The 24,546-nt window shown below is 38.4% G+C and overlaps 1 protein-coding gene and 1 pseudogene across 2 annotated transcripts in view; one reads left to right on the forward strand and one right to left on the reverse strand.

Moving 5' to 3' along the window:
- NBAS (NBAS subunit of NRZ tethering complex) overlaps positions 1-24,546 on the reverse strand; it is a 328,315-nt gene that overhangs the window by 65,379 nt on the left and 238,390 nt on the right. For both annotated transcript variants that reach the window (XM_076000562.1, XM_076000561.1), the window contains exons 43-44: positions 23,895-24,145; positions 22,517-22,851 (exon numbers count right to left, since the gene is read on the reverse strand). In XM_076000562.1, the coding sequence (XP_075856677.1) occupies positions 22,517-22,851; positions 23,895-24,145 (586 nt within the window). The remainder of the gene's footprint in view (positions 1-22,516; positions 22,852-23,894; positions 24,146-24,546) is intronic.
- LOC105877698 (microphthalmia-associated transcription factor pseudogene) lies at positions 9,516-10,980 on the forward strand (annotated as a pseudogene).

The raw sequence follows: 24,546 nt of genomic DNA on the forward strand, positions 1-24,546 counted from the left end.
TTTTTTCAACAACACAGTCAATTTGGGATGTTGAAAACAATGTCTTTGACTAACAAAGGATAGACAGATTCCCTCTCTTTTCAGGTTCTCCTGTACAAACTTCCCTCCTTTGTGTCCCTCTCTCTCCCTCTCCCTCTCCTTGCTCAAACACTTAGCATTTGCCACGTGCTGGGCCTGTGCTTGGCACAGGGGATGGACAGGTAAATGAAGACACAATCTCTGCCTTTAAAGAATATACATCCTAATGGAGAAGTCAACACAAAAATAAATATTTATAAAATGTGACAGAAATACAAACTAAGTATGTAGGTACACCAAGAAAAAAAAAAATCTGTTTTAGAATGGCAAGGCAGTCTTCACAATGGAGGTGACACCTGAACCAGGACTTGAAGGGTCAGTAAGAGTTCATATAGAAGAAGGGCGTGGGGTGGATTTCAAGTGGAGAGAGCAGCATGAGGAATTAAATAAGGCGTCTATAAAAGAGAATGTTCTATGGCTGTAATTCTCAACCTTTTATTGTGCTCCAAAACACCCGAGGGGTATAATGCATGCTCACCAGAAATAGTGGCTCACGACTTCCAGGAGTCTCGAAGGGTGTGTTTATGGGGGAGGGGGGCGTGGAAGGATGCAGAGCAGCACCTAGCAGTGCATTTGGGAAAGAAGGTGGAATAGTTTTTTAAAAATCTCAAACTACCCCAGGAGTTTGATCCCTAAAGGTAGACACTATTCCTCCCGCAGTCTCACTCCCCTGTCATTTCTGGAAAAGCTCCTGGTGGTACCAATGTGTGTATGCATGTGCTTAGGCAAGGGACAGTCCTGCAGGAGAAGAGATGCAGAGGGCCGGGGCCACCATGGCTGCCATGTTGGGAAACTCACACATTCGCCTTTCGCCAGGGGTCTGTCTCCAAACTGGGCTACTCCACAAGCACACAAAGCCTTTCCGAAGGAAACACAGGCACAGATGGTTTTAAAGGAATCAGTTTCTAAATTTCCACTTTTCTAAATATTGTTTCTAAAAGTGATCTTCTTAGGAACATGCTGGCAGTCAAGGCATGAAGCCTGCTCTCTTGTCCAGCTTACCTTTCACAATCACCTCCTCACACTAACACGAGAAAGGCATGCCTCAAGTTCTTCCTGAATCTGAATCTCTGCAGAACACCAAACAAAGGGACAATTCAAAATGCTGGTGTGTGTGTGTGTGTGTATATATATATATATCCATTCTCCAAAGAATGGAATAATAAATTTCTCTTTGTACGTCACCGGTTTGTAATTCTTTTGTTTTCAACAAAACGTATGAAGGATCTAATTGAGGTGTCAACTGATAAATCATTAAAAATAATTTTTAACAATAGAACTATATGATTTGGGGTCTATAACTTAGTGGACATTCAAAGAATTGAGTGACCCTACTTGCTATGGCAAAACTCCTTCCCTATCCAAGGTAAGTAAGGTTTTTAAGTACTCATATCTGTAAAATATAAAATAGAAAATAAATGATATTGACCCAATCTTGTAATAATAGTCATTCAAGGGCACATAAACTAAGTATAAACAATGTTTAAATCCCTATCCAGCTCATTAAGATGTGCTTTTGGAATATAATTTTATTTTTATAATTAATACCTATAACAAAATTCAATATATCTATGTTGCTCTGATCAAATGTATATTACAATCATCGAAACTAAAACTCAATACAAAATAATTTTTAAAAATCTTAGAACCCTATGGTCACAAGAAATTTTTAATTGTTAATTTCTATTTATATAATTTCTAATGCAGAGAAACACAACTTTTAAGCATAAGGACACTGCATTATGAATTATATGAAAGTGAGAATTGCAAAAACTCTTTGAACAAATGATTCTGTCCAAACCCCTGCACTAACGGACTTGATTAAACTCTAGCATGGCTTCTAGCACCTTAAAGCCACGTCCCTAGGATAACCCCAGTTTCCCTTAAAATGCCTGCTAAGAAAGTTCAAAGCTGCCAGGAAAACTTACTGTTTGTTCTAGGTAACACAGGGTAATAGGCCTCTCAATGCCTTTTTAGAGCAGTTACTTTCAAAAGCTTGCAATTATCATCTCTTCTCTGCCCCTTTGAGATGTAAATCTTATACCAGCAGGTCTCCCCAAGGACCTTCAGTGCTGTCTCTTTGAAACACAAATTTTGAAAGAGACAGCCCTCTGTGGGAGGGTGAGGGCCTAACCCAGGTGAGAGCCCTGCCCCAACTTGCACAATTGCCTTCTGTCATAAAGACACAAGAAGTTTCTTTTCCAGATAAGTGCCAATTAGCAAACCCAGATGGTCCAGCCACATGGACCAAACCCCCTTACTGCCCTTCAGTGCCTTTCCTTTATCACGCCTCAGCATTTAAAAACTCCCCTGCCTTCTGTTTCAGTGAAGTGAATTTAGTTTACTCTGAACTCTCTTTCCCTCTGCAGTAGTTATTACTTTAACAAATCTGTCTTTACTGCCTTTAAGTAGTGTCCAGCTTTATTTCTCTTTGGCAAAAGCAACAGTAGAAATAGTCCGAGGAAAAGGAAAGATGCAACCTTACCTTTCCGACTGCTAAAGATCTGTCACTGGACTTTTAAAGGGATAGTTATAGATAACATATCAGTACAGTGGATACAAATAGAGCTACATAAAAGTTTTACTTTAAATTTCAGTATTTAAAATGTGCTGAAAATTATGCCCTCTTTTGTAATTATTTAAAATTATGATAAAATTTTTAGATATCAATGGAAGTGAGTGATCCACTACTGTAGCTCTGAAGACTTTAAGCTTGTGAGTGACTCAACCAACTGGCCAATGGTCAGTGCAGGAGATAGGTGGAGGTGCTTCCTAGGCAAAGAGATGGTAAGATTGGTCACTGCAAGAGTCTAGACAGAGTAGGTAAGGTTGAAGGTACAAGAAATTTGGGTTTTAAATGGTGTATATAAGTGAACCGAAAGACACCAATATGCTGTCTTTATGCTAGCTCTCCTAGGGGCTTGCACTCCTGCTGATGCATGTAGCCAGCTGCCAATCAGTTGACCCAGCATCTTTCAAACTTTCTTGTCCAAGACCCATAGTGAAAAAATATTGTACATCAAAACTCAATCATTATACACATACATACACAGATATATATATGCATATATTAAAAGCAAACAAAAAATTCCTAAAATAATACAAGCTCTACTGAGGTAAGACACATTCTGATATTTCTTATTCTACTCTAAAAACGAGTATTCTGTTTCGCTTTTTTGTTTTTAATGCTGACCACAATGCTCTAAACTAATTATAGGACCCACTAACAGGTTTTAAGTGAGGGTTTGAAAACACCTGTAAATCTGCCCTGATGATGACAGGATGATTTGCAGGGACCAGCAAACATTGGAGCTATAAAGGAGGTTATCAATTATCTAAGCTATATTTAATTGACTTCATTAAAAAAACGCACGCTTTATGTTATGCTAATAGCCTAACAGCTCCTTGCTCCGTATGCTGCCACCAACAGCTGTGCGTGTGTTTGTGTCATGTCTGTGTCCACTCTCTTCACTAGACTTGTGAGCCCATCAGTGTGGCCCCTCTCTTAGTTATTCTTTCTACTCCCAGTGCTTAGTGGAGCATGTTACGTTCTGTTTTAAAATAAAAAATGTGGAATATTATAAAATGCTTTTTTAAATATTATGCAACTGAAAGTGAAAATTAAATTTGAAAATTTTTGCCTTAACTTAGCTAATCAAATATTCAAACACAAAAATAATGCCCATCGTGCCACATTCATTTATAAATTTAATAAAAAATAACCATTATACTCTTTTGCTCTGCCCTTTGCCTTGTACAATAACCACAGAAATAGAATTATTCTTTAGCCAAGTGTAAATGGCCCTCTCTCTTTATTGCTCACTTTTAGCAAAGACATAAGCTAATATAGTGGTCCCCAACCTTTTTGGCACCAGGGACGGGTTTCATGAAAGACAATTTTTCCATGGGGGAAGGGGAAATGGGGTACAGGAGCGGGAGGTGGAGCTCAGGTGGTGATTTGAGTGATGGGGAGTGGCTATAAATACAGATGAAGCGTCCTTCGCTGGCCAACTGCTCACCTCCTGCTGTGCGGCCCAGTTCCTAACAGGCCATGAACCAGTACTGGGCCTCGACCTGGAGGTTGGGGACCACAAAGCTAATACATTCTGAAGTTTTTCAATAGCATAAGGCCACCTTTATCGTTATGGAGAAGGAAGAAGGGGATGAAGAATGTTACAAATGAGATGAAATGTTACTGCAATCAGTAATAAATATTTCTATCCATTTTTCATTGTGTACATGGTTTTAACAAAATTTTGAAAGCATTCATTCGCATTTTCCATTTAAAAATCTTCTATCACATGCATGCAGTCACACACATCACAAATTGTTATTAAGATCATTTAAAGGGGGTGGAGGGATGGGTGTATTCACACCTAATGGGTGCACTGTCACGGCATGTACCGTCTGGGGGACGGACATGCTTGAAGCTCTGAATTGGGTGGGGCAAAGGCAATATATATAACCTGAACATTTGTACTCGTGTAATATGCTGAAACAGAAAATAATTTAAAAAATTAAAAATGTAAAAAAAAAAAAAACATTTAAAGTAGACCCACTGAATTTATATCAAAATCAAGTATCAACATGAAAAATCCAGATCTTATCTCACCACTTAAAACTACTTAGGATCATTTGAAACCAACCTAAGCTGTTGCTACATTTTTTTAATTGTGCTTCAAGGAAGTTGAATGCCATTTTTCAACCTCTAGGTGAGAATAAAAGAGAAAGTGCAATAAAGAAAATTAGAAGGCAAACCAATCCGTCCTGACTACCTACTTGCACCAAATTCTTTACAGATACTATTTTATTTAATCCTCACAATAATTATTCATGGTATGTGTTCCAGATATTGTGGTCATCTCCCTTACATCCACTCAATACCTCATCTGTGCAAAACCACTTCCACTGTAAACTGACCATTTAGTTTGTGTAGGAATGACTCAATACGGCTCCAGAATTCAGTCTTGATAGTCAGATTACCCAGAGCAATCTCATCTCCTCCCTCACAGTGATCAGTGCAGGTAAACCAGGCCAGAGCTAATTAGCACTTGGCTTACTAGGGGTCAGAGGGATTAATTCAGGGGTGCTCTAACCAGCAAAAATCTTAGAACTTTCTGCTTGGTGCTTGTGGGGAGCTCACTCACTCCATCTGGCTGGATGTGAATTAGGAGGCAATATAGCCCAAATTTATTGGCAGGTTATCATCCTGCAACTACTACAGCAAAGAGCTTTATGGTGAAGCTAATATCACGGACGGCAGAGAAGAAAGATGAAACAAGAAACTGGCTCTTTGATGACACCCACTGCTGAATCAGCCAACCTTGAAGTCAGCCCCATCTCTGGACCTTTGACTTACACTAGGCAGTAAATTTTTTGGTCAGTTAAGCTAATTTTAATTGGATTTTTACTTTATGTCTAAAAGCATTCTAAAATCAATCTATATTAATATAGTAGTGATTATTGTTCCCTATTATATAGAGGAGAAAACTTAACTCAGAATATAGAGTAATTTTCCCGGGGTCAAGCCTGGATAGGAACTCAGGAAGGTCTGACTATAAACCTGTCTCTTTCTACATTACCATGCTACTACTGAAAACACTTATGATGTGTCTAAGATCAGTCAAGATTCAATTCAATTCGACATGCTGAGAGCCTATGTTAAAGTATGAAACTCCCCAGATTTTCCTGGGTCTGTGTTGAATTAAAATTACTTCGCTCTGTTCTCCTCATGAGAACTTTTAATACGTGGTGATCAAATGACATCAATCCCTCATAGTCTTTTACACATAGGGTAGCATTAAAAAAATCCCTTATCAGACTAGGAGTATTGGACCAAAAATGGTTATACTATGATTAAGGAACTTTGCTAGGTGACTCAGTGAACAAGAGGTTAAATAGCAGGTGGCACTTCCTCAAAGGATGTTTATAAAAATGCATTATGAAAACTTCATGGAGCGCACATGTCCACACTCCAGTAACGAACCCAAAGCCAGCGCGCTTGGCACTGATGCCTCAGCTTGGTCCACTGTCACCTCACCCATAGCATGCGACGGCCTTCCCATGGTGACATTCCCCGTCTCCAGGCTTCTGTTCCTTTCGTCAATTACCACAAAAGTGATCTTTCTAAAGCAAAAATCTGACACTGTCACTCTCTGGCTTAAAATTTACATCTAATGGACCCACTCCTAGGATAAAGTCTAAACCCTTTGCCAGATACACAACAGTCTTCATTACCAGGCTCTTCCTTGTGTCTCTAGCCTCATCCCTACCCTTCCACTTATACCATATTATTTGAGGTTAACTAAAGGTACTAGGTTATTTCACAATTTTATTAAAACTGCTCAATCTGTCTGAATGCTCCTCCCCTTCCAAGTCTTCCCTCTGTGGTGCTCATGACAAATATCCTCACTGGTTAAGACTTAGCTCAAATACCACTTCTACCATGGGGCCTTTCCTGGCTACATCCCCGGCCCCACCAACTCAATTAGTAACCATTTCTACCTTCCTTCCTCCACATCTTTCATTGATTGGTTTACCATCTTCATCTACAAAGAGATCTCCCTGGACTGTCAAGTAGGCAGAAACCTCTGGCATCCTAAGATAGCTGCCACTGTGCTTCCTACTGGTGCCAAGACTTGGCAGAGCAGTAGGCACTAGCTGAGAGGCGAGGGCAGGGTTTTTTATTATAAATTCCTTCATTGCACAGGCTAGAGAATGTATTTATAAAATAGCAATTAGGAGATAAATCTGTTTATAGGCTTGAAAGGTACTTAACTGAGAGGAGGGAGTTTATAGGATGAACAAGAACGGAGGGGCAAAGGGAGTCCACGTCATTCAAGATTTACAGTTGAGTAATAAACAGCTGTAGAGCCATGGAGTCTGCCAGAAAGAGAAGAGCTTTGCAGTAGGGAGGTTATTTTCTGACTCCTTTTCCATTGCTTTTATCACGTTAAAATATGCTTTGGTATTTGCTGCACATAATTCTGGGATCGTTTATTTATTCCTCTGTCTTCCCCAAGATTTACACCCCCTATGTATTTAGAACCCGCATGCTTAGCAGGAAGGAGAGTGTACTCCCTCTTCTAGCTTGTTAATGAAGAGGCCTGCAAGGGCTGCAGAAACACACCAACAGCTCAGCATCCCACCAGACTCCTCCTCAGGAGCAGAATGCATCATCATTTATGACTGCACTGTGTACATGGTCTTTGGCCAATTTTCACTCTCTTACTAAATTATTACCATAGCCACTTTGAAATAATTTTCTGAGTACAAACAGAGAATGAGTTTTCAGCCTGCCAGTCAGATCAATAATCACAATCACCCCAGATGGGCTTCTGCAGCCAACTTTCTCAGGGAGGGGAGGGAATGGAAAGCAAGACTTTGGGAGCTGGCCTACCTATGTGTGAATCCTGTCTTTGTCAAGCTTTGTCACTCATAAAACATTAGAGAAGTTATTTAACTTCCTTTGGATTTAAATTTCAAGTCTGTTAAAATGATGATAAATTTGCTTCATGGGGCTGGTGCCACAATTCAGAGTAATATTGCAATATTCTCTTCCTCTTCTTACAGTGTCTGGTTGGAGGGCTGGATGTAAAGAGGAAGATGGAAGAAAATGGTTGATCTATTCCACTATTAAGGTACAGCCTGAATGATTAAGGATCATTGGTTTAGGAAACATTGGTTCTCTTTGTTATTATACCATGACCCTGACATCCTTAAATCACCCTTTCTCCGATTCATGCCACCATTTACAAGTATTCATTTGCTTCTTGTTTCCTCGCCACATACACAGAAACCTCTTTGCTTGTCTTTTGGGGCATTCTTTATAACATATGGCCCATTTGGACCAAACGTACTTTCCAACTTACTAATGGTAATATTTTTATGGGTTCATGAGCATGCAAAGTACTTTAATTACATATTCGACTTTACCTACATGGTTATGTCAAACTACAATGAACCTTCTTCTCTTTTTAGTTCCTAAAGCAGAATAGTGCCAGGCAGTCAACATCCAATGTGGAATGAGGAGCCTGGGGCTTCATCCTCTATCCTCCTTTCTTCTCTGCCTACTTACTGTCTTGGGAATTTTATTCAGCCTCCTAGTTTTGACTTCTCTGTATACCAGACAACTCCCAAATCTATTTCTACAGACCCTACTTCTCCACAGAACTCCAAATTCATACATACAGCTTCCTATCAATGGCTCGACTTGGATGTTTAAGAGCCATATCAATATTTCTAAAACCTATTTTAAAATAATTGTAGATCCACAAGAAGATGCAAAATGGTACAGAGAGGTCCTATGTAGTCATCTCCCAGCTTCCTGCAATGATGACATCTTACAAAAAGCCATATCAATTTTAGCATGTCCAAAACCAAACTCCTGATCCTATCACCAAAAGCTGCTCCTTCACATTCAATAAATATTTATATATTATCTCTTCTTTGTATACAGAGAATTTATTAACATCCCTAAATAGTACCTTATACTATTAACAAATTGTAGTTTGACACACATGCATACATATGCCTTGATAAACTATGAGCTTCTGAAAGGCAAGAGTCATAGCAATCTTTTGTTTTTAGCACATAGAACAATGGCAATTAAAAAGTCTAAAATAAACATTTTCCTGAAAGTATTTAGAATGAATAAACCTCATTCAGGTCAGAATCAAGAGTCAAATGGTGACTACACTAAAACCTAAGATCAAGAGGAAAAATACTTTTTTAAGATAAAAAAAAATATGACATAACAGTCATAATCCCAAGAAAACACATAGTGGCATTCAGTATGATTATAAAATAGTGATAACAATCACCATAAAATTTAGAGGGAAAAAAGGCTAAAATATGAGTATACCACTTAGAAATAAGAGCTTCAGATATGCAGTATCTTTAAGACAGTGTGGGTCAGAGATACATCCCCTCTATTTAAAAAATTATGAAAAAAGATCACATGATCTTATTCACTGATGTAATATATACACCAATGATTATATATAAAGATCACTGTGGTTTACTACACACACACACACACACACACACACACAAATAATTACAAATGCATGTGAATGTATTTAAAGTAAAAATGTTATATCTTGGATAAACTAAAACTCATTTACTTATAACAAAACTATGTATGTATACATGATAGTAAATTTCAGGTTTGACTAACATTTTTCAATGATTTTTATCATTTTTCCATTTGGTCTTAATTAAAGTCCTTTGTTAAAGCTTTATTAAGACTTAGGCCTCCTGAGTTGAGGCTTTTCTACTCATATGTGTAGTAATGTGGTTGCTTCCTGAACAACCCGGGTTTGGACTGTGCAGGTCCACTCATACGTGGCTTTTCTTCTGCCTCTCCACCCCCCTGAGACAGCAAGACCAACCCCTCTGCCTCCTCCTCGGCCTGTTCAACATGAAGTTTCGCGGAGCATCCTGGGGCGTCCGAGCCTCCGATAAGCTCCTCCAGCATGACATCACGCATCTTGCTACGCCAGCAACTCATGCGTGAGCAGATGCAGGAGCAGGAGCGTAGGGAGCAGCAGCAGAAACTGCAGGCGGCCCAGTTCATGCAACAGGAAGTGCCCATGAGTCAGACCCCAGCCATCAACGTCAATGTGCCCACCACTCTTCCCTCTGCCACCTAGGTGCCAATGGAAGTCCTTAAGGTGCAGACCCACCTCGAAAACCCCACCAAGCACCACATACAGCAAGCCCAAAGGCAGCAGGTAAAGCAGTACCTTTCTACCACTGTAGCAAATAAACATGCCAACCAAGTCCTGAGCTTACCATGTCCAAACCAGCCTGGCGACCATGTCATGCCACCAGTGCTGGGGAGCAATGTGCCCAACAGCCCCACGGCCATGCTTACGCTTAACTCCAACTGTGAAAAAGAGGGGTTTTATAAGTTTGAAGAGCAAAACAGGACAGAGATGGAGTGCCCAGGCATGAACATGCATTCATGAGCGTCATGTATGCAGATGGATGATGTAATTGATGAGATCATTAGCCTAGAATCAAGTTATAATGAATAAATCCTGGGCTTGATGGATCCTGCCCTGCAAATGGCAAATACGTTACCTGTCTCAGGAAACTTGATTGACCTTTACAAAAATCAACCCCCAACGCCTCACCCCCACCCCCGCGCCTCGCCATTAGCAACTCCTGTCCAGCCAACCTTCCCAACATCAAAAGGGAGCTCACAGCATGTATTTTTCCCACAGAGTCTGAGAGGCAAAAAAAAAAAAAAAAAAAAAAAAGGACAATCACAACTTGATTGAACAAAGAAGAAGATTTAACATAAATTACCGCATTAAAGAACTAGGTACTTTGATTCCCAAGTCAAATGATCCAGACATGTGCTGGAACAAGGGAACCATTTTAAAAGCATCGGTGGACTACATCCGAAAGCTGCAACAAGAACAGCAACGTGCGAAAGAACTTGAAAACTGACAGAAGTACTGGAGCATGCCAACCGGCACCTGCTGCTCAGAATATAAGAACTCGAAATCCAGGATTGAGCTCATGGACTTTCGCTTATTGCATCCGCGGGTCTCTGCTCCCCGGATTTGGTGAATAGGATCATCAAGCAAGAACCCGTTCTTGAGAACCGCAACCAAGACTTCCTCCAGCATCACACGGACCTGCACGACGACCCTTGATCTCATGCATGGCACCATCACCTTCAACAACAGCCTCGGACCGGGGACCGAGGGCAGCCAAGCCTATGGCGTCCCCACGAAAATGGGATCCAAACTGGAAGACATCCTGATGGACGATACTCTGTCTCCTGTTGGTGTAACTGACCCACTCCTCTCCTCCGTGTCCCCGGGAGCTTCCAAAACCAGCAGCCGGAGTTGCAGCATGAGCATGGAGAAGACGGAGCATGCCTGTTAGCAAACCCGCCCTGCCTTGTGCCCTCACAGACTGCTTCCTTTCTTGATTAGTAGATTTAATAATTTACCTGAAGGGGTTTTCTTGATAATTTTCCTTTAATATGAATTTTTTTTCATGCTTTATCAATAGCCCAGGATATATTTTATTTTTAGAATTTTGTGAAACAGACTTGTTGATTCTATTTTACAACTACACATGCCTCCAAAGTATTGTATAGAGAGTGTGCAGTATCTGTGAACCGAATGCACCACGGACTTTAGCTTTCTGAGCAAGAGGATTTTGCATCAGAGAGATGCCTATCCATTTTTATTTAGGGGAAACGTGATTTGAGATTTTTATACCTGTGACTTCCTTGGAAATTAAATGTAACATTTAATTGAAAGAATGTAAAGCAACCAAAAAAAAAAGAAAAAAAAAAAAAGAGGGAAAGAAATTCATACTAACCCTTTTCCATTTTATAAATGAATTAATTCATGGGTACTGCCTTAAAGATACAGTACCTTTCTAGCATTATTTAGTCTTTATACTGCAAACTATTTAAAGAAATACTATATTCTGTAAAAGACCAAAAAAAAAAAAAAAAGAGAGAGAGAGAGAGAGAGAGAACAAACAAACCTGCAGCCTTTTCATGAAGATTGTCTGGTTAGAAAATGTAACTGATACCAAGTGAAATTAAAGGGAGTCAGACCAAGGCTCTGAAATATAGAGTCTAATCTTCAAAAAAAAAAAGCTTTATTAAGCCTATGAAGTTTCTAAAATCTTACTTGGGAAGAACTCTGGTCCCCAAAGACATACATGTCCTTAATCCCTAGAATCTATGAATATGCTACTTTACATGGCAAATAAACTTTGCAGTTGTGATTAAGGATACAAAACCTGAGGGAGGAAGATAATCCAAAATTACATAGGCAGACACAATCTAATTACATGAGTCCTTAAAAGTTGAGAGCCTTTCATGGCTTTGGTTGGCCAGAAAGATGTGAAGAAGGTCGGAGATGGTCAGAGAGGTAAACTGTTGCTGGCTTTGAAGATGGAGGTGACAGGTCATGAACCAAGGAATGAGGCGAGCCTCTGGACACTGGAAAAGGCAAAGAAATGGATTTTCCCCTAGGGCCTCCAGAAGTTGGAAGCCTTACTTGTACCTTGATTTTAGCCTTGTGAAAACCTTGTCTGACATCCAATCTACAGAAGCGTAAAACAATAAATTTGTGCTATATAAGCCACTAAATATCTTTTTAGAAGGAACACACATACAATAAACAGTGTCAAGAAGAGAGTTATTAGAATTAGAACACATGTAATCCAGGTTATTTGAAGAATAACGTAGAAATGGGGATAAAAAGTCTTGAAGGGTTACATGGTATTTTTATTCCATTACACAAACAGTAGTAGCGTTGAGGGGGAAGTAGCTCTATTTCTTTGCTGTTGTAGAAAGGAAGACAAACTGAACAGGCAGATATGGACTCCGTATAAGAGAATAATAAATGGATCCAAGAAACAAACAGGTTGTGTTAAAAAATAGGAGGCTCCTGTCCAAGAAAAGAATTATCATTTGCTGAAGATACATTTGAGCAGATAAGACTAGGATTGGAATTCTGGCCCAACTACTAACTTGCTTCTGGCCATGAACAAATTACTTAACCTCTAACCTTCAGTTTACTCATTTCTAAACTGAGATTATTATACCTATATTGCAGGGCCATTGTGATGATTACTTAAGATAAGGTAAAATGTTGAGCCAGTGCCTGGTAACATAATAAGTGAACGATAAATAGCAGCTATTATGTAGCACGTACAGTGACATCTGTAAGAGATAGATAACCTCTAAGGTCCTATAATTTATTGCTAGCTAGACATCCGTTTGGATATGTGTGGGAGGGCCCACTTTCTCCTTCTTTGGAGTTCCCACCTTGGCCCATAAAGCAGGATGTTTCCCCTATGGGTCCCTAGAAGTTAAGTATTACTTTGCTTTTCACCTTCCCATTTTTCAAGAGAGGAGGAGTGACATTTGATAAATGGAACAGGGAGAAGAAATCAGTTACAGGTAGCTAGCCACCTCCCTTTCTTTTTGATATGTACAAGACTGTAATAAGAGTACACTCTTCCACTATTCTTGCCCTTCCAGTGGTAAACATTTTTGCATCAGACCCAGACTTCTGCTCCAAAGAATCACATCTGTCCAATGTAGTCATGGACATTTGAAAGTGTCTCATCTGAGTTAAGGCGTGCTCCAAGCACACACTGGATTTCAAAGACCTAGTCTAAAAAAAAATGGAAAAATATTTCATCAATTTTTGTGTTGATCACATGATGAAATGATAATACTTAGGACAATTTTACCTACTTCATTTTAGTTTGTTAAATGTGGTGACTAGAAAATTTCAAACTCCATGTGTGGCTCACATGACAGTTCTACTGGACAGCACTAATCTAGGGCCACCTCTTGGGTGGCAGGCAGCCCCTCTGACTAAGCCCATATGCTCTGCAAAACTGTGTGCCTGGTAGGGCTGGCTGAACATCTGAGGCAGGGAGTACTGTGAGGAAGGCTCACATGGAGAACAAAGTCACGTTCCACACTCTGATTCTACCAACAATAAAGCTGATATTTTAATTTCCATTGATCTTATTCCACTATCTCTTAACTGATTATAACTTGAAAAGGAAAGATGGGATTCATTTCTTGCTCTTCCTACATCAAAACCTGAAGATATCACAGAAATATTTCTACTCCCAGGGACCTACGTAGCACAAGCACATGATTTAGTGGTGAGCACAAAGCAAAGGCAGTGGTCCTGCTAGTCCTCGGGGCACAGGTTCCAAAGGCATGTGCGCTGATCTGCCGAGGGTGGCTATCAGCTCAAACAAATGTGAGTGTGGGGGGGAACCTCCCCTGGGAAGTGGGTTTCTGAGGCAAGTGGGATTTCACAGCAAACAGCCAGTGACAGTAGCTACTGTGGCACTCAACTGAGAGGAACCCAGGGCTAAAGTGAGGGAAATGGAAATGAGGAAGGTACAGTGACTACAGGGAGGGATACATGAAACAAATCAGTCTCTGAGAGAATAGATGATATGAATGGATATATTTCCTTTCCTCCAAGGCAAACATATGCTGCAGTTAACCTCTTGATTGGAGACTTTCCCAACCAATCTCTGGACAGCTGGCTTGATCTAATAGCCTGGCAAAGCTAAACCATAAGCCTTTCTCTGCCTGTTCTCCTTCCCTCCCATACCACTGCGCCATTTCTATGGTCTCTAGCAACCTCCTAACGTGTGTTTCGACTGGACTAACAACAGGATTCTGGGAACCTTGTTTTGCTTGGTTAATTGTTTTAGGGCTGCTGATTTGCTTGCATTTTCTAAATTGCAAGGGTATGAATATAGAGCTGACGCTGGTACAACTTTTTTCTATTATTCTTTGAGGGTCTTTAAAAATGATTAAAAAAAAAAAACTTGGTATGAGATTAACTTCATATTTGCTGAAGAAGCTACACTACTAAAGGGAAAAGAGGTATTTTCTGCTGAAGGAACCTGACTTGACCCAGACACCTAAAGCAGACCTCTCTGGCTAACACAGAGTAGACACCAGGAAAAATAATCTGTGGACTTTACTTTTGTTGAACTTCTAAATTTCAAATTTTGACTTAACTGTAACTAAAAAGGCAAAAGGATTTGATTTTGGGGAAGTTAATTTCTTCCTGAGAATTTAATAATGGAAATTGAAATTCAAGGCATTTTAAAGTTGCTGACCTATAGAATTTGGAATATTTTCTACTATTATTTAAGTTTATTGCATAATTTATGATAAGCTTTAATCATCAATCTAGTTGGGCAAAACTTGAGATGGGAAACAGATCAGAGAAAGGAATTTTTGGATTAGATTACAGGAAGTCAGAAGAATGTGCTCACCTGACCTATTTCATAACTTTCTGGACACAGAGGCCAAACTGCCCACTACTGGTCTCGAGAGGATACTCCACAAGACTAGCAGGTATGAGAGGAGTGGCCACATGAAGCAGAGCACCAAGACCAGTGCCTGACAGACCCCAGTTGCCTTTCTCCCCTGGTTAGCAAGAGATTAGCCTGATCAGTTAAGGGAATAAAAAGTTCATTCCCTGAACCTACTACTTCTGTTACAAGAAAACTTTCACCCCCATCAATAGACAGAAAACTCTAGGAGGAACACATCTGGCATCCTTCTCCCTCTCCTCCATACTCTTCCATACAGGTTTAGAACTGGCTCAAAAGTTGTGCGTCACGTGACTCCCCCTGCCAGAAACCTGGGGAGAATTACTTTCTGGTGCAGTTCTAGGTAGTCAAGTTTCAAACAAGTGTGAATGTGACAGACAGCCCAGTGGCCTATAGACCCAGGCTACACTCTTCAATTTCAGCTTTTCCAACAACATTTATTAATATTTATTTACTGTTGATATTTATTTCCAACTATTAGAATTCTAACAGTGGTTGTAAGAGGAGAAAGAGAAACACAGGAGAGAAACTATGACTCGAACTCCCACACTGAGGGCAGCACCCTCAAACTCCACTATATATAGGCTCGGCAAAAATCACCTCTTCTTTAATCTGACATCCTGGCCTAGAAATAGAGTTAAGGACATGAAGGCCCCTGAGGAGCTGCAGGCGTACTCAAGCCTCTTCTCCTTTCTCATACTTCTTTCTCTGAGAACTCTACATTTAATCTTGATTAACAATGACATAAATATATGTTTGTGTGTTAAGTACATACAGCAATCTCCCCCTTATCTGCAGTTTGGCTTTCCATGCTTACCCATAATCAACTGCAATCCAAAAATATTAGATGGGAAGTTCCAGAAATAAACAATCCATACATATTAAATTGTGCATCACTCTGAATACCCTGATGAAATCTCATGCCCTCCTGCTCTATCCCGCCTGGGACATGAATCATCCTTTATACCCAACCCACCTGTTAGTCACTTGGTTATAAGACTGAAACACAGTGCAGGTTGAGTATCCCTAACTCAAGATGCTTGGCCCAGAAATGTTTCAGATTTCATATTTTTTTTTAGGATTTTGAAATACTTGTACATACACAATGAGATATTTTAGGATTAGACCCAAGTCTAAATATAAAATTAATTTATGTTTCATATATACTTTATATATAGCCTAAAGGTAATTTTATATAACATTTTAAAATAATTTTGTACATGAAACAAAGTTTGCATACATTGAACAACTAGAAAACAAGCATGCCAGGAATGGAATTTTTCACTAGTGATGTCATGTTGGCACTCAAAAAGTTTTGGATTTTGAAACATTTCAGATTTTGTATTTCAGCTTTTCAAATTAGGGATGCTGATAATGTATATGTAGGGTTCAGTGCTATCCGCAATTCCAGGCATCCATGGGAGGGTCTCAGAATATATCCACCACAGATAATGAAGGACTACGACTATATATATATAAGTTAAAAAAATTATAAAGGCTAAAATTTAGAGAAGGAAAAACTATATTACATAGTTCATAAAATCAAAGGGTGGTATAATGACAGTAACACGTATATATTCCATCTTACATTTTCAAATTACTTATTTCTACATCTGGAAAGCTCATTAGAAATTAATCTATTTTAAAAAACTAAAATTTCAAGAATATCCTTTCTGCATGTACCAAAACATGTCTTTATTATTCTTATTTATATTATAAATATTTAGGAAGTTGACATGATCTTTTATATGTGTACATCAAAGATGGCTGTGACCTCAGAAACAATAACCTATGATAGTGATTCCCAAAGTGTGGTCCACAAACCACAAAAGTCCCAAGACTCTTAAATTATTTTTATAGTAACACTAAGATATTATTTATCTTTTTTCACTGTGTTAACATTTGTATTGATGATGAAAAAGCAACAGTGGGTGAAATTCTGGGTATTTAGCACCAAACTATACTAAAAGCCACTACATTCTTTATTGTCATTTTCACTTAAGAGTGTTCTAGATAAAAAGAATAAAAATTATTAATTTTATTAGCTCTTAACCACTGAGTTCATATTTCTTAACATTCTGTATGAATAAATATGTACACATACAGTAGTGCATTGCATACAGAAGTATGATAAGGAAAATGTATCCATGCAATTGTTTAAACTGTGAGCTGAAGTAACTGGTTTTTTGCATGCAACACCATTTTGCTTGAAAGAACAAGTGATAGACACACTATGGTTATTCAGACTTGGATATTTGGCAGATATTGTCTTCAAAATGAAGAAAGTGAGCTGTCACTTCAAGAGAAACAGCACACAGTATTTGTTGCCAATGATAAAATTTGAACTTTCAACCAAAATTAGAATTCTGGAAAACTTATATCCACCACTGTAAGAATGACAGCTTCCCAGTACCTAAAGACTTATTTGATGAGACAAGTGCTCATATTAATGCATGTGATTTTTTTGATATTATATGATGCAATGTATCAACATTTGGATGATCTACATAACTCAGCAAACCATTATTTCCAAATTCCAAATGCAATCATATTACAAAATCATACCGGTAAGAGAGCGATTCAAAGTGTAATGTAGACCAGTGGTTTTAATGTGATAAGGTACAAAAAGTTCAATAATATGGTTTCAAATTCCACATTGCAATTAGTCTTTAAGAATCTATCATATGTTGAATTTCAGTGTAGTATCAAAGATGAATACCTCTAATTATAGGCTATTAAAATACCACTCCCCTTTTCAATCTTTTATCTGTGTAAGGCTGGGTTTTCCTCATATTCTTCAACCAAAACAACAACAGAATGAAAAATATGAGAATCCATGTGTTCTATTAAGCCAGACATGTAAATGTACTCCATTATTTTTTGTCTTGGAAATATGGTTGGTTTTCATTAAAATACGCTATCCATGTCAATAATGGGTCATTTATTAGTAGTTTTAAGTGAATTAATAAGTATTTTTAAAATTTCTTTTTTTTTAAACTTCTAATATGATAAATATCAATAGATATAATTAGGGTCCTCAATAATTTTTAAGAATGTTAAGGCATTCTGAGATCACAAGTTTTGAAAACTACCAATCTACAATGATAATTAATTATATAAACAATCATTTAAGGAGTACCTACTTTATACTGTACTCGAAAATGGGGAATTAGAGATAAAACACTAAACGTTCACCGTTAAAAAATTTCCAGTTTCATGGGGAATGTACTTCTCAATCATAACAATTTAAAAATTCTTTAAAACTTGTTTTACTATAAATGAAAACTTCATTTTAAGTCTCTTACAAGCAAGTCTTTACCAGCTTGATGTTTCCTATGGCAACTAACACTTATACGGGACACAGCTAATACCTAAATATTTCATGATTCATTCTGAATCTACATAAAATACATTTGACCTATGCATCAGAAAGTCGCATATCATGCCATGTAATTAGGTAATACACATTATCTAAATAGTTTTACTTAGGTTTCTGACACTTATTACTCATTATGATGAAAGATGCACTGTTATCCTTAGTTAAAAGATTATTTTAGCAGTGTGGAGACCCTGAAGTTACAGCTACAATTCAGCCTTTGACTAAGCCTTAAACTTATGAAATAAATTATATTTTTAGATTAAGTAATGCTTTTTAAGATAAATTTATTCTTCTAGATTTTTATGCCAAACAGTCTGGATAATAGGAAAAAGAGTAAATAGTAGCTTATGTCGAGAATTTGAAGAGTAATAATATAAAACAAAAATGCTTTTATGCTGTTTCCATAGCTCCAGAAGGCAGAGCCAAACAATGGGGAATTATAAAGAGGCAAAAGAAAGATGCCTTTTATTCAAGCAAGCAGGGATAGTGACTTAATTATCAATAGAAATGATGTTTGAAGGTCAGAGAATAGACTAGATAAAAGGTTCTCAACAGATTTTCTCCTCCAACCCAAAGGAGACAATATGCTCCCATCAGACACACTGGTTTATGAGGGCAACGAACTACAAACGGTGTGAGCTAGAACAGTGAGCACATGAGTGGGGTGGGGAGGGGAGTGGTAAATGCCTATCCAATCTCTGGTTGAGAAATACCTAGCAAGGTACTAGAAAGCCTTTTTAAATCCTGTGATTGCCTGTATTTTAGTTTAGAGGGTTTTGTTTTTGTTTTTTTTTTTTTTGTTTTGAGACAGTTTCACTCTACTGCCTGGGCTAGAGTGCAGTGGTTTCATCAGCACTCACTGCATCCTCAAACTCCTGGGCTCAAGCAATCCCCCTACCTCAGCCTCCTGAGTAGCTGGGACTACAGGCATGTGCCACCATGCCCGACTAGACCTAGGGGCTTTTAAAGAAGGATCCCAGTAAACTTCTTGGTAGCATTTCTTAAATGAGAGGAGTATTTTCCATATATTTATCTATGGATGTAGCTGTACCAGCAACTGAAAACAAATGGAAAGTAGAAAATATGAAGGCTGATATTGTATCTATGCTCTCCTTATCTTACCATGTCATGCCTGAACCAAGCAAATAGTGCCTTTCAGCTTCTTTTACCATTTTCCTAAATTTCTAATCCTCTAAACTTGTTCTCTGTCCCTTCTGTGAAAATATTTCTAATTGCTGAATTGACAAGCAATAGGAAAGAAATTCTAATCTGACTCAACCAAAACAAAACAATTCAGATTTGGTAAAAATGTACTTTAAGTATTTGCATCCTTTTTCCTTTGCATATTAATGACTTCAAATGTCACAGATTTACTCTCTGCTTATATCACATAATACCATTTTGTGGATATTTCCCCTACAATTTCTAAGAATTCTGCTAATGCAAATGGCAAGTGAATGGCTGTTATCATGAAGACAAAGGGCCGTCTATGGTATATTTTACCAGTGGATTGGGCACTAAATTCAGGTTTTGAGAATATTCTTCTCTGAATTCTAACATCTGAACAATTGTTTATTGTTTTTACATACTCTAGAATCAGCTTACCAATTCTTTCCAAAAATTTGGTTCTGAATTAAATGTGGGTACACATTTGAAAACTGCATACTGTGTATGAATAGTACACACTTATTTTACATTTTAAACATCATGTACAAGCTGTGGGAACATCTGGTGTTTTGCGAATTTGGGCAAATCCAGCTGCATTTCCTTTTCCAAATGTGTCCTCTGACATGTGCAGGTTGTGTTTCATTTTGATTTTTATACACTCTCTCTTCTCTCTAAATATATAGTATAGCATCGTGTGGTTCAAACATGCAGTTTATCTAACCTTTATACTTTTCCTCTCTAAACAGAAAATTAAAAGTTTGCCAATTAATAAAACGAGGGAAAATATTGTGGCTAAACAAAAGATATAAAGTTAATTTTCAACATATCTGTTTCACCTCCCTATAACCTACCTGACTCAGTAGAAAACCACTTCTTGAGAATAGTTTACAGTAAAGAAACATCCATGCTTGGATTATACCATCTAAGCTAAGAGAGAGCAATGCAATAAATGAATTTTTACTGGGACAGCTGTGCATCTCTTAATTGGAAAAATACACACATATGTGCACAAACAACTGTGCCACACATTTTCAGATGACTGGTGGACATCTCGAATCTGTAAGATTAAGGAACTAAAGTAATGAGAATGTGCTATGATTTAAAATCATTTTTCTTAAAACATCATGAATAACAGCTAAAACTCCAACGGAACTCTATATCCTACTCTTAAGTTTAATCATGAATAAATAATTGCGGTTGGAAAGTGTCTGTCCACCTCCATACACAGACTCACAATTAGCACACAGCCTTGGCTGACCTTGGCAGCCTTCCTGCCCTCACATAAAATATTTAAAGTCACCTTTGGCCTGAGGGTGGGAGTGGAAGACTGCCTTGGCAGGAGGGCTCCACTTCCCTCCTGGCTCATCTGTTTGCTTGTCTGGCCCCTTCAGCTGGTTCACTGGTCCTGGATCCAGCCATTGTCCTGGATTTCAACTCCCCACTTGGTCCAGTCCCTTGCCGTATATCACCAGGTTTCTGCTGGACCTTTCTCACTGAGACTTGGCCCTGCTCTGGACATATCCCAGGATAGGCTGCTCCTCTTGGACTAAAAATGCTTGGGGCTCTCTGGTCTCACAGCTCTTCCCGCATTTTCTAGAATGGCTCCAGCTCCCTGGGCTCTAGCTGCTTGCTCTATGACTTCCTACAGGTAGTACAATTCAGTGGTTAAAAGAAAATGCCACAGAATAAGTCTCCTTGAGTTCAAATTGTGGCTTCTCTATTACCAACTTAACTTTGCTGCATATCTCAGTCTCTCAGTCTATAAAATCAGAGTAATAATAATATTATCTACCTCAAGGATGACTCAGCCATGGCCTCTGCCCCAAGGAGGCAGAAGCCTAACAGCGATTCCTAAGGCTAAACCGCACAGAGTTCAAAGCCAGGTTTATATGACTCCAAACATTCTCTTTTCAAATGTATTATGCTATTTTTCTTTAAAATCATCCTTATTGTCTTCCTCAAAAACAACAAAGATGATTATCTCCTTTTTTATAGAAGTAGTTATAAAATTTAAAACCAAGTTATTAAATATATTACTTTGGCTGCAATAAGAACATAAAGAAGTCCTTGGTTATCCACAGCTATTGATCTAGTGATTTGGCTAAAACTAGCATTCTTCACAGATGTTTGAATCTCTGCCTGCACCAACCTCCAAAGGAATGCTTTGCAATTCTCAGCCTTTACACTATATTCTCAGGATAATATCAACTATAATAGAGATATTTGGGATAGGGTACTGGACAGATTTACTGACTTGGGGGAAGGAGAGGGCAACAGCAAAGATGGGCAAGAGGAGATAAAAAGGGGTGCTCCACAGGCAATAGAGTATAGCACGTGAGACCAGAGGGTGGGAGATTTTCCAGAAGAGATAATGCCCAAGGTCCAACCAGTGAGAAATTTACTTTGTTCAGCAGTAATATCAGGGTGAGAGGCAAGAAAGGAGAGGAGAAGTCACATTATCTATTCCGAGTGAGACCACACATCACTGGGGGATGAGACCAGGCATTAGGACGCAAAGGGCTCGGACCTGGGCATGGAGTAAACGGTAGAAAACGCAGTATGTACGCCCATGCGTAATTCCATCACCAACTTGTATACTGCGTGATATTCATGTGACATTTCATAAGGATTCAATTTAGCCACAGCTAAGTTGTCAGTCTGAGTTCTGAATGCAGGTAATCTGGGCTGGGCCCTGGAGCTTCTTTACAATTGGCAATTGGAAAGAAGAGGAAAGCGCATTTACTATGAAATGACATAATATGAGAACTATAACATGCACAAAATGTACATGTAAATGTACATCTACATTATTTTAATTTAAAATAGTTGTACATTTATAATAGAGGAAAATGATTTCCCAATTAAAACATTTCATACTTAGCCAAAAAAATAAATATATAAAAGCCAACATATAATTATTTTCCAATTCAAGAAAGGAAATAAAAACAAAATCTGCAAAATTGTATGAGCAATTTTCATTTCTTCTAAAGCACTCAATCCACTTTAAACTATTTTTTTGGTTACCTTGGTCACAGCTTTTGGAGAAAATGTAATTGCATCTACCACAGTGATGAGGTCACCCAGGTGGAGGCGATCAAAGTACTTCATGCAGACATCATAGGCATGAAGCCACTCCGATGAGGACTCTGGGACTTGTTTAATGAGGTGAGGGTCTCCAGTCCAGAACAACTTCTGTAACCAGACGGTGTACAGAGAGCTTGGGGACAGCATCTGTCCATCCTTTTCAGGGATTTTGGGAACAAGTTTGGAAATAGATAAGATATTTTGACTTGAAAGGACTGGCTCCAGCGCTTCAAGAGGGCTCCTGTTTTCATCTGTCAGCTTTTTGTAATTAAGACCTACCAGAAAGAAAAGAAAAAAGAAAGTAGGTAAACAGTTCATACCAGTATAAACACACAGGAGCTTTCTAACGTGCACGCTGCCCTCTGTATGGCTGAATGAAAAGATTGATCAATTTAGCTATAGCAGGTTTAGGTTTTCAGTTAAATAGATCAGTAGATTTGAGTTCTAGTCCCAGCCTTAAACTTAATCAGCTGCGTGATCCTAGATAGGTCACTCAACTTGTGTGCCTCAGTTTCTTCATTTGTACACACGGGATGGAAATGTTCGTGCCCATCAATTCCCCACAGCACCTATATTTTTTCCTTTCATGTGTCAAACAACATTATATCCATTTGTAATTTATCTGGCATTTCATGAGTTACTAAAGTCAAGAACTGAATCTTCCTCCTTATTCTCTGTGTCTAGGCCAGTCCCTAATTTGATTCCTCTGTAAACAACTGATAAACTGAAGTAACCTCTCACAATTGCTATGAATTTCAAGTAAATATAGATTTGAATGTGCCTTGTAAATGACAAAGCATCATACAGATTTAAAATATATTAAGGTATTTAATTTCTTAGTTATGAGCATAAAGACACCATTCTAAAGATTTCCACGATTTATCACAGATTCAAAGGCTCTTATTTTAAGTGTTCCATGCATATTTTAAACATACAGGCTCTAATGATGAGAAATTCTGTCAAATTGCCTATTTTAAAGTGTCTCAGCCTTATCATTTATATACATTAAATATAAAATATAACTAGGAGTAGAGAAAAAAAATCCCTGGAGCAGTAGTCCAAAACTTTGAATTTTAGTACCAAGTCTACCATAAGTCACTATGTGACTTTCAGTAGGTTTCATACCTTTTTTGATATTTAATTTCCTGAACCATAAGTGAAGGAGTTGGAAAGATAGTAACTAAAGTCGATTAGCTTCAAAATTCTGTGGTTTCAGAGCTCTGCCAACCATAATGCATTGGACAGGACTGCATACAGAAAACTGATCCTTAGATTTAATTTAGAAGAAAGAGTTTAAGCAAGAGAAGACTCATCCTACCTGACGCAACTACCTTAAATTTCTTCAACAGCCGGATGTGGGTTTCTGGTTTAATGGCATATTTCCCAAAATCTGCACAGCCACAGTTTTCCAGAAGAGTAAAATAATACAGCAGCCTTTCGTGATCAAAGCCACCGATCGTAGGGTAAATATACTTGACCATGTGCTTGTGAAAGGCTTCAGGATCAGTCTTCAAAGTCTCAAAGAGATGAAGGGCTTGGGCTCGATTTTCAATTTCTCCTGTGGACAAACTGAAATTAAGAGCCAAAGAAACTGTGTTAAGATATGGTTCCATTCTTACCATTTCCCTGTTGTGAAGGAAAAAAAAAAAAGATTCCTTTATTAAACAAAGTGATTTTTTTAAAATTCAGGAAGAAGTGCTACTACTTATAGGCACCTTCTTCCTGTCTAATCAAAGGCAGTAAACCACTGGGACCCAGTCAGCTTGCATAAAGGGAAACAGACATATGTTAGATGCCTATGGTTGCACTGCACAATTTTCATGTTATCTTACATGGGACCACAGCGATCCTATGAGGTAGGTGTCACTTCACATTCCTGCAGTTGGAAGAATTGTCCGATGATTCCTAGCTAGGAAATAAACTCAGCTCTAACAACTTCCACTGTGAATCATTCATTCACAGCACAAGGA

This window comes from Microcebus murinus, chromosome 3 (genome assembly GCF_040939455.1).
Source record: "Microcebus murinus isolate Inina chromosome 3, M.murinus_Inina_mat1.0, whole genome shotgun sequence".
NCBI classification, from domain to species: Eukaryota; Metazoa; Chordata; class Mammalia; order Primates; family Cheirogaleidae; genus Microcebus; species Microcebus murinus.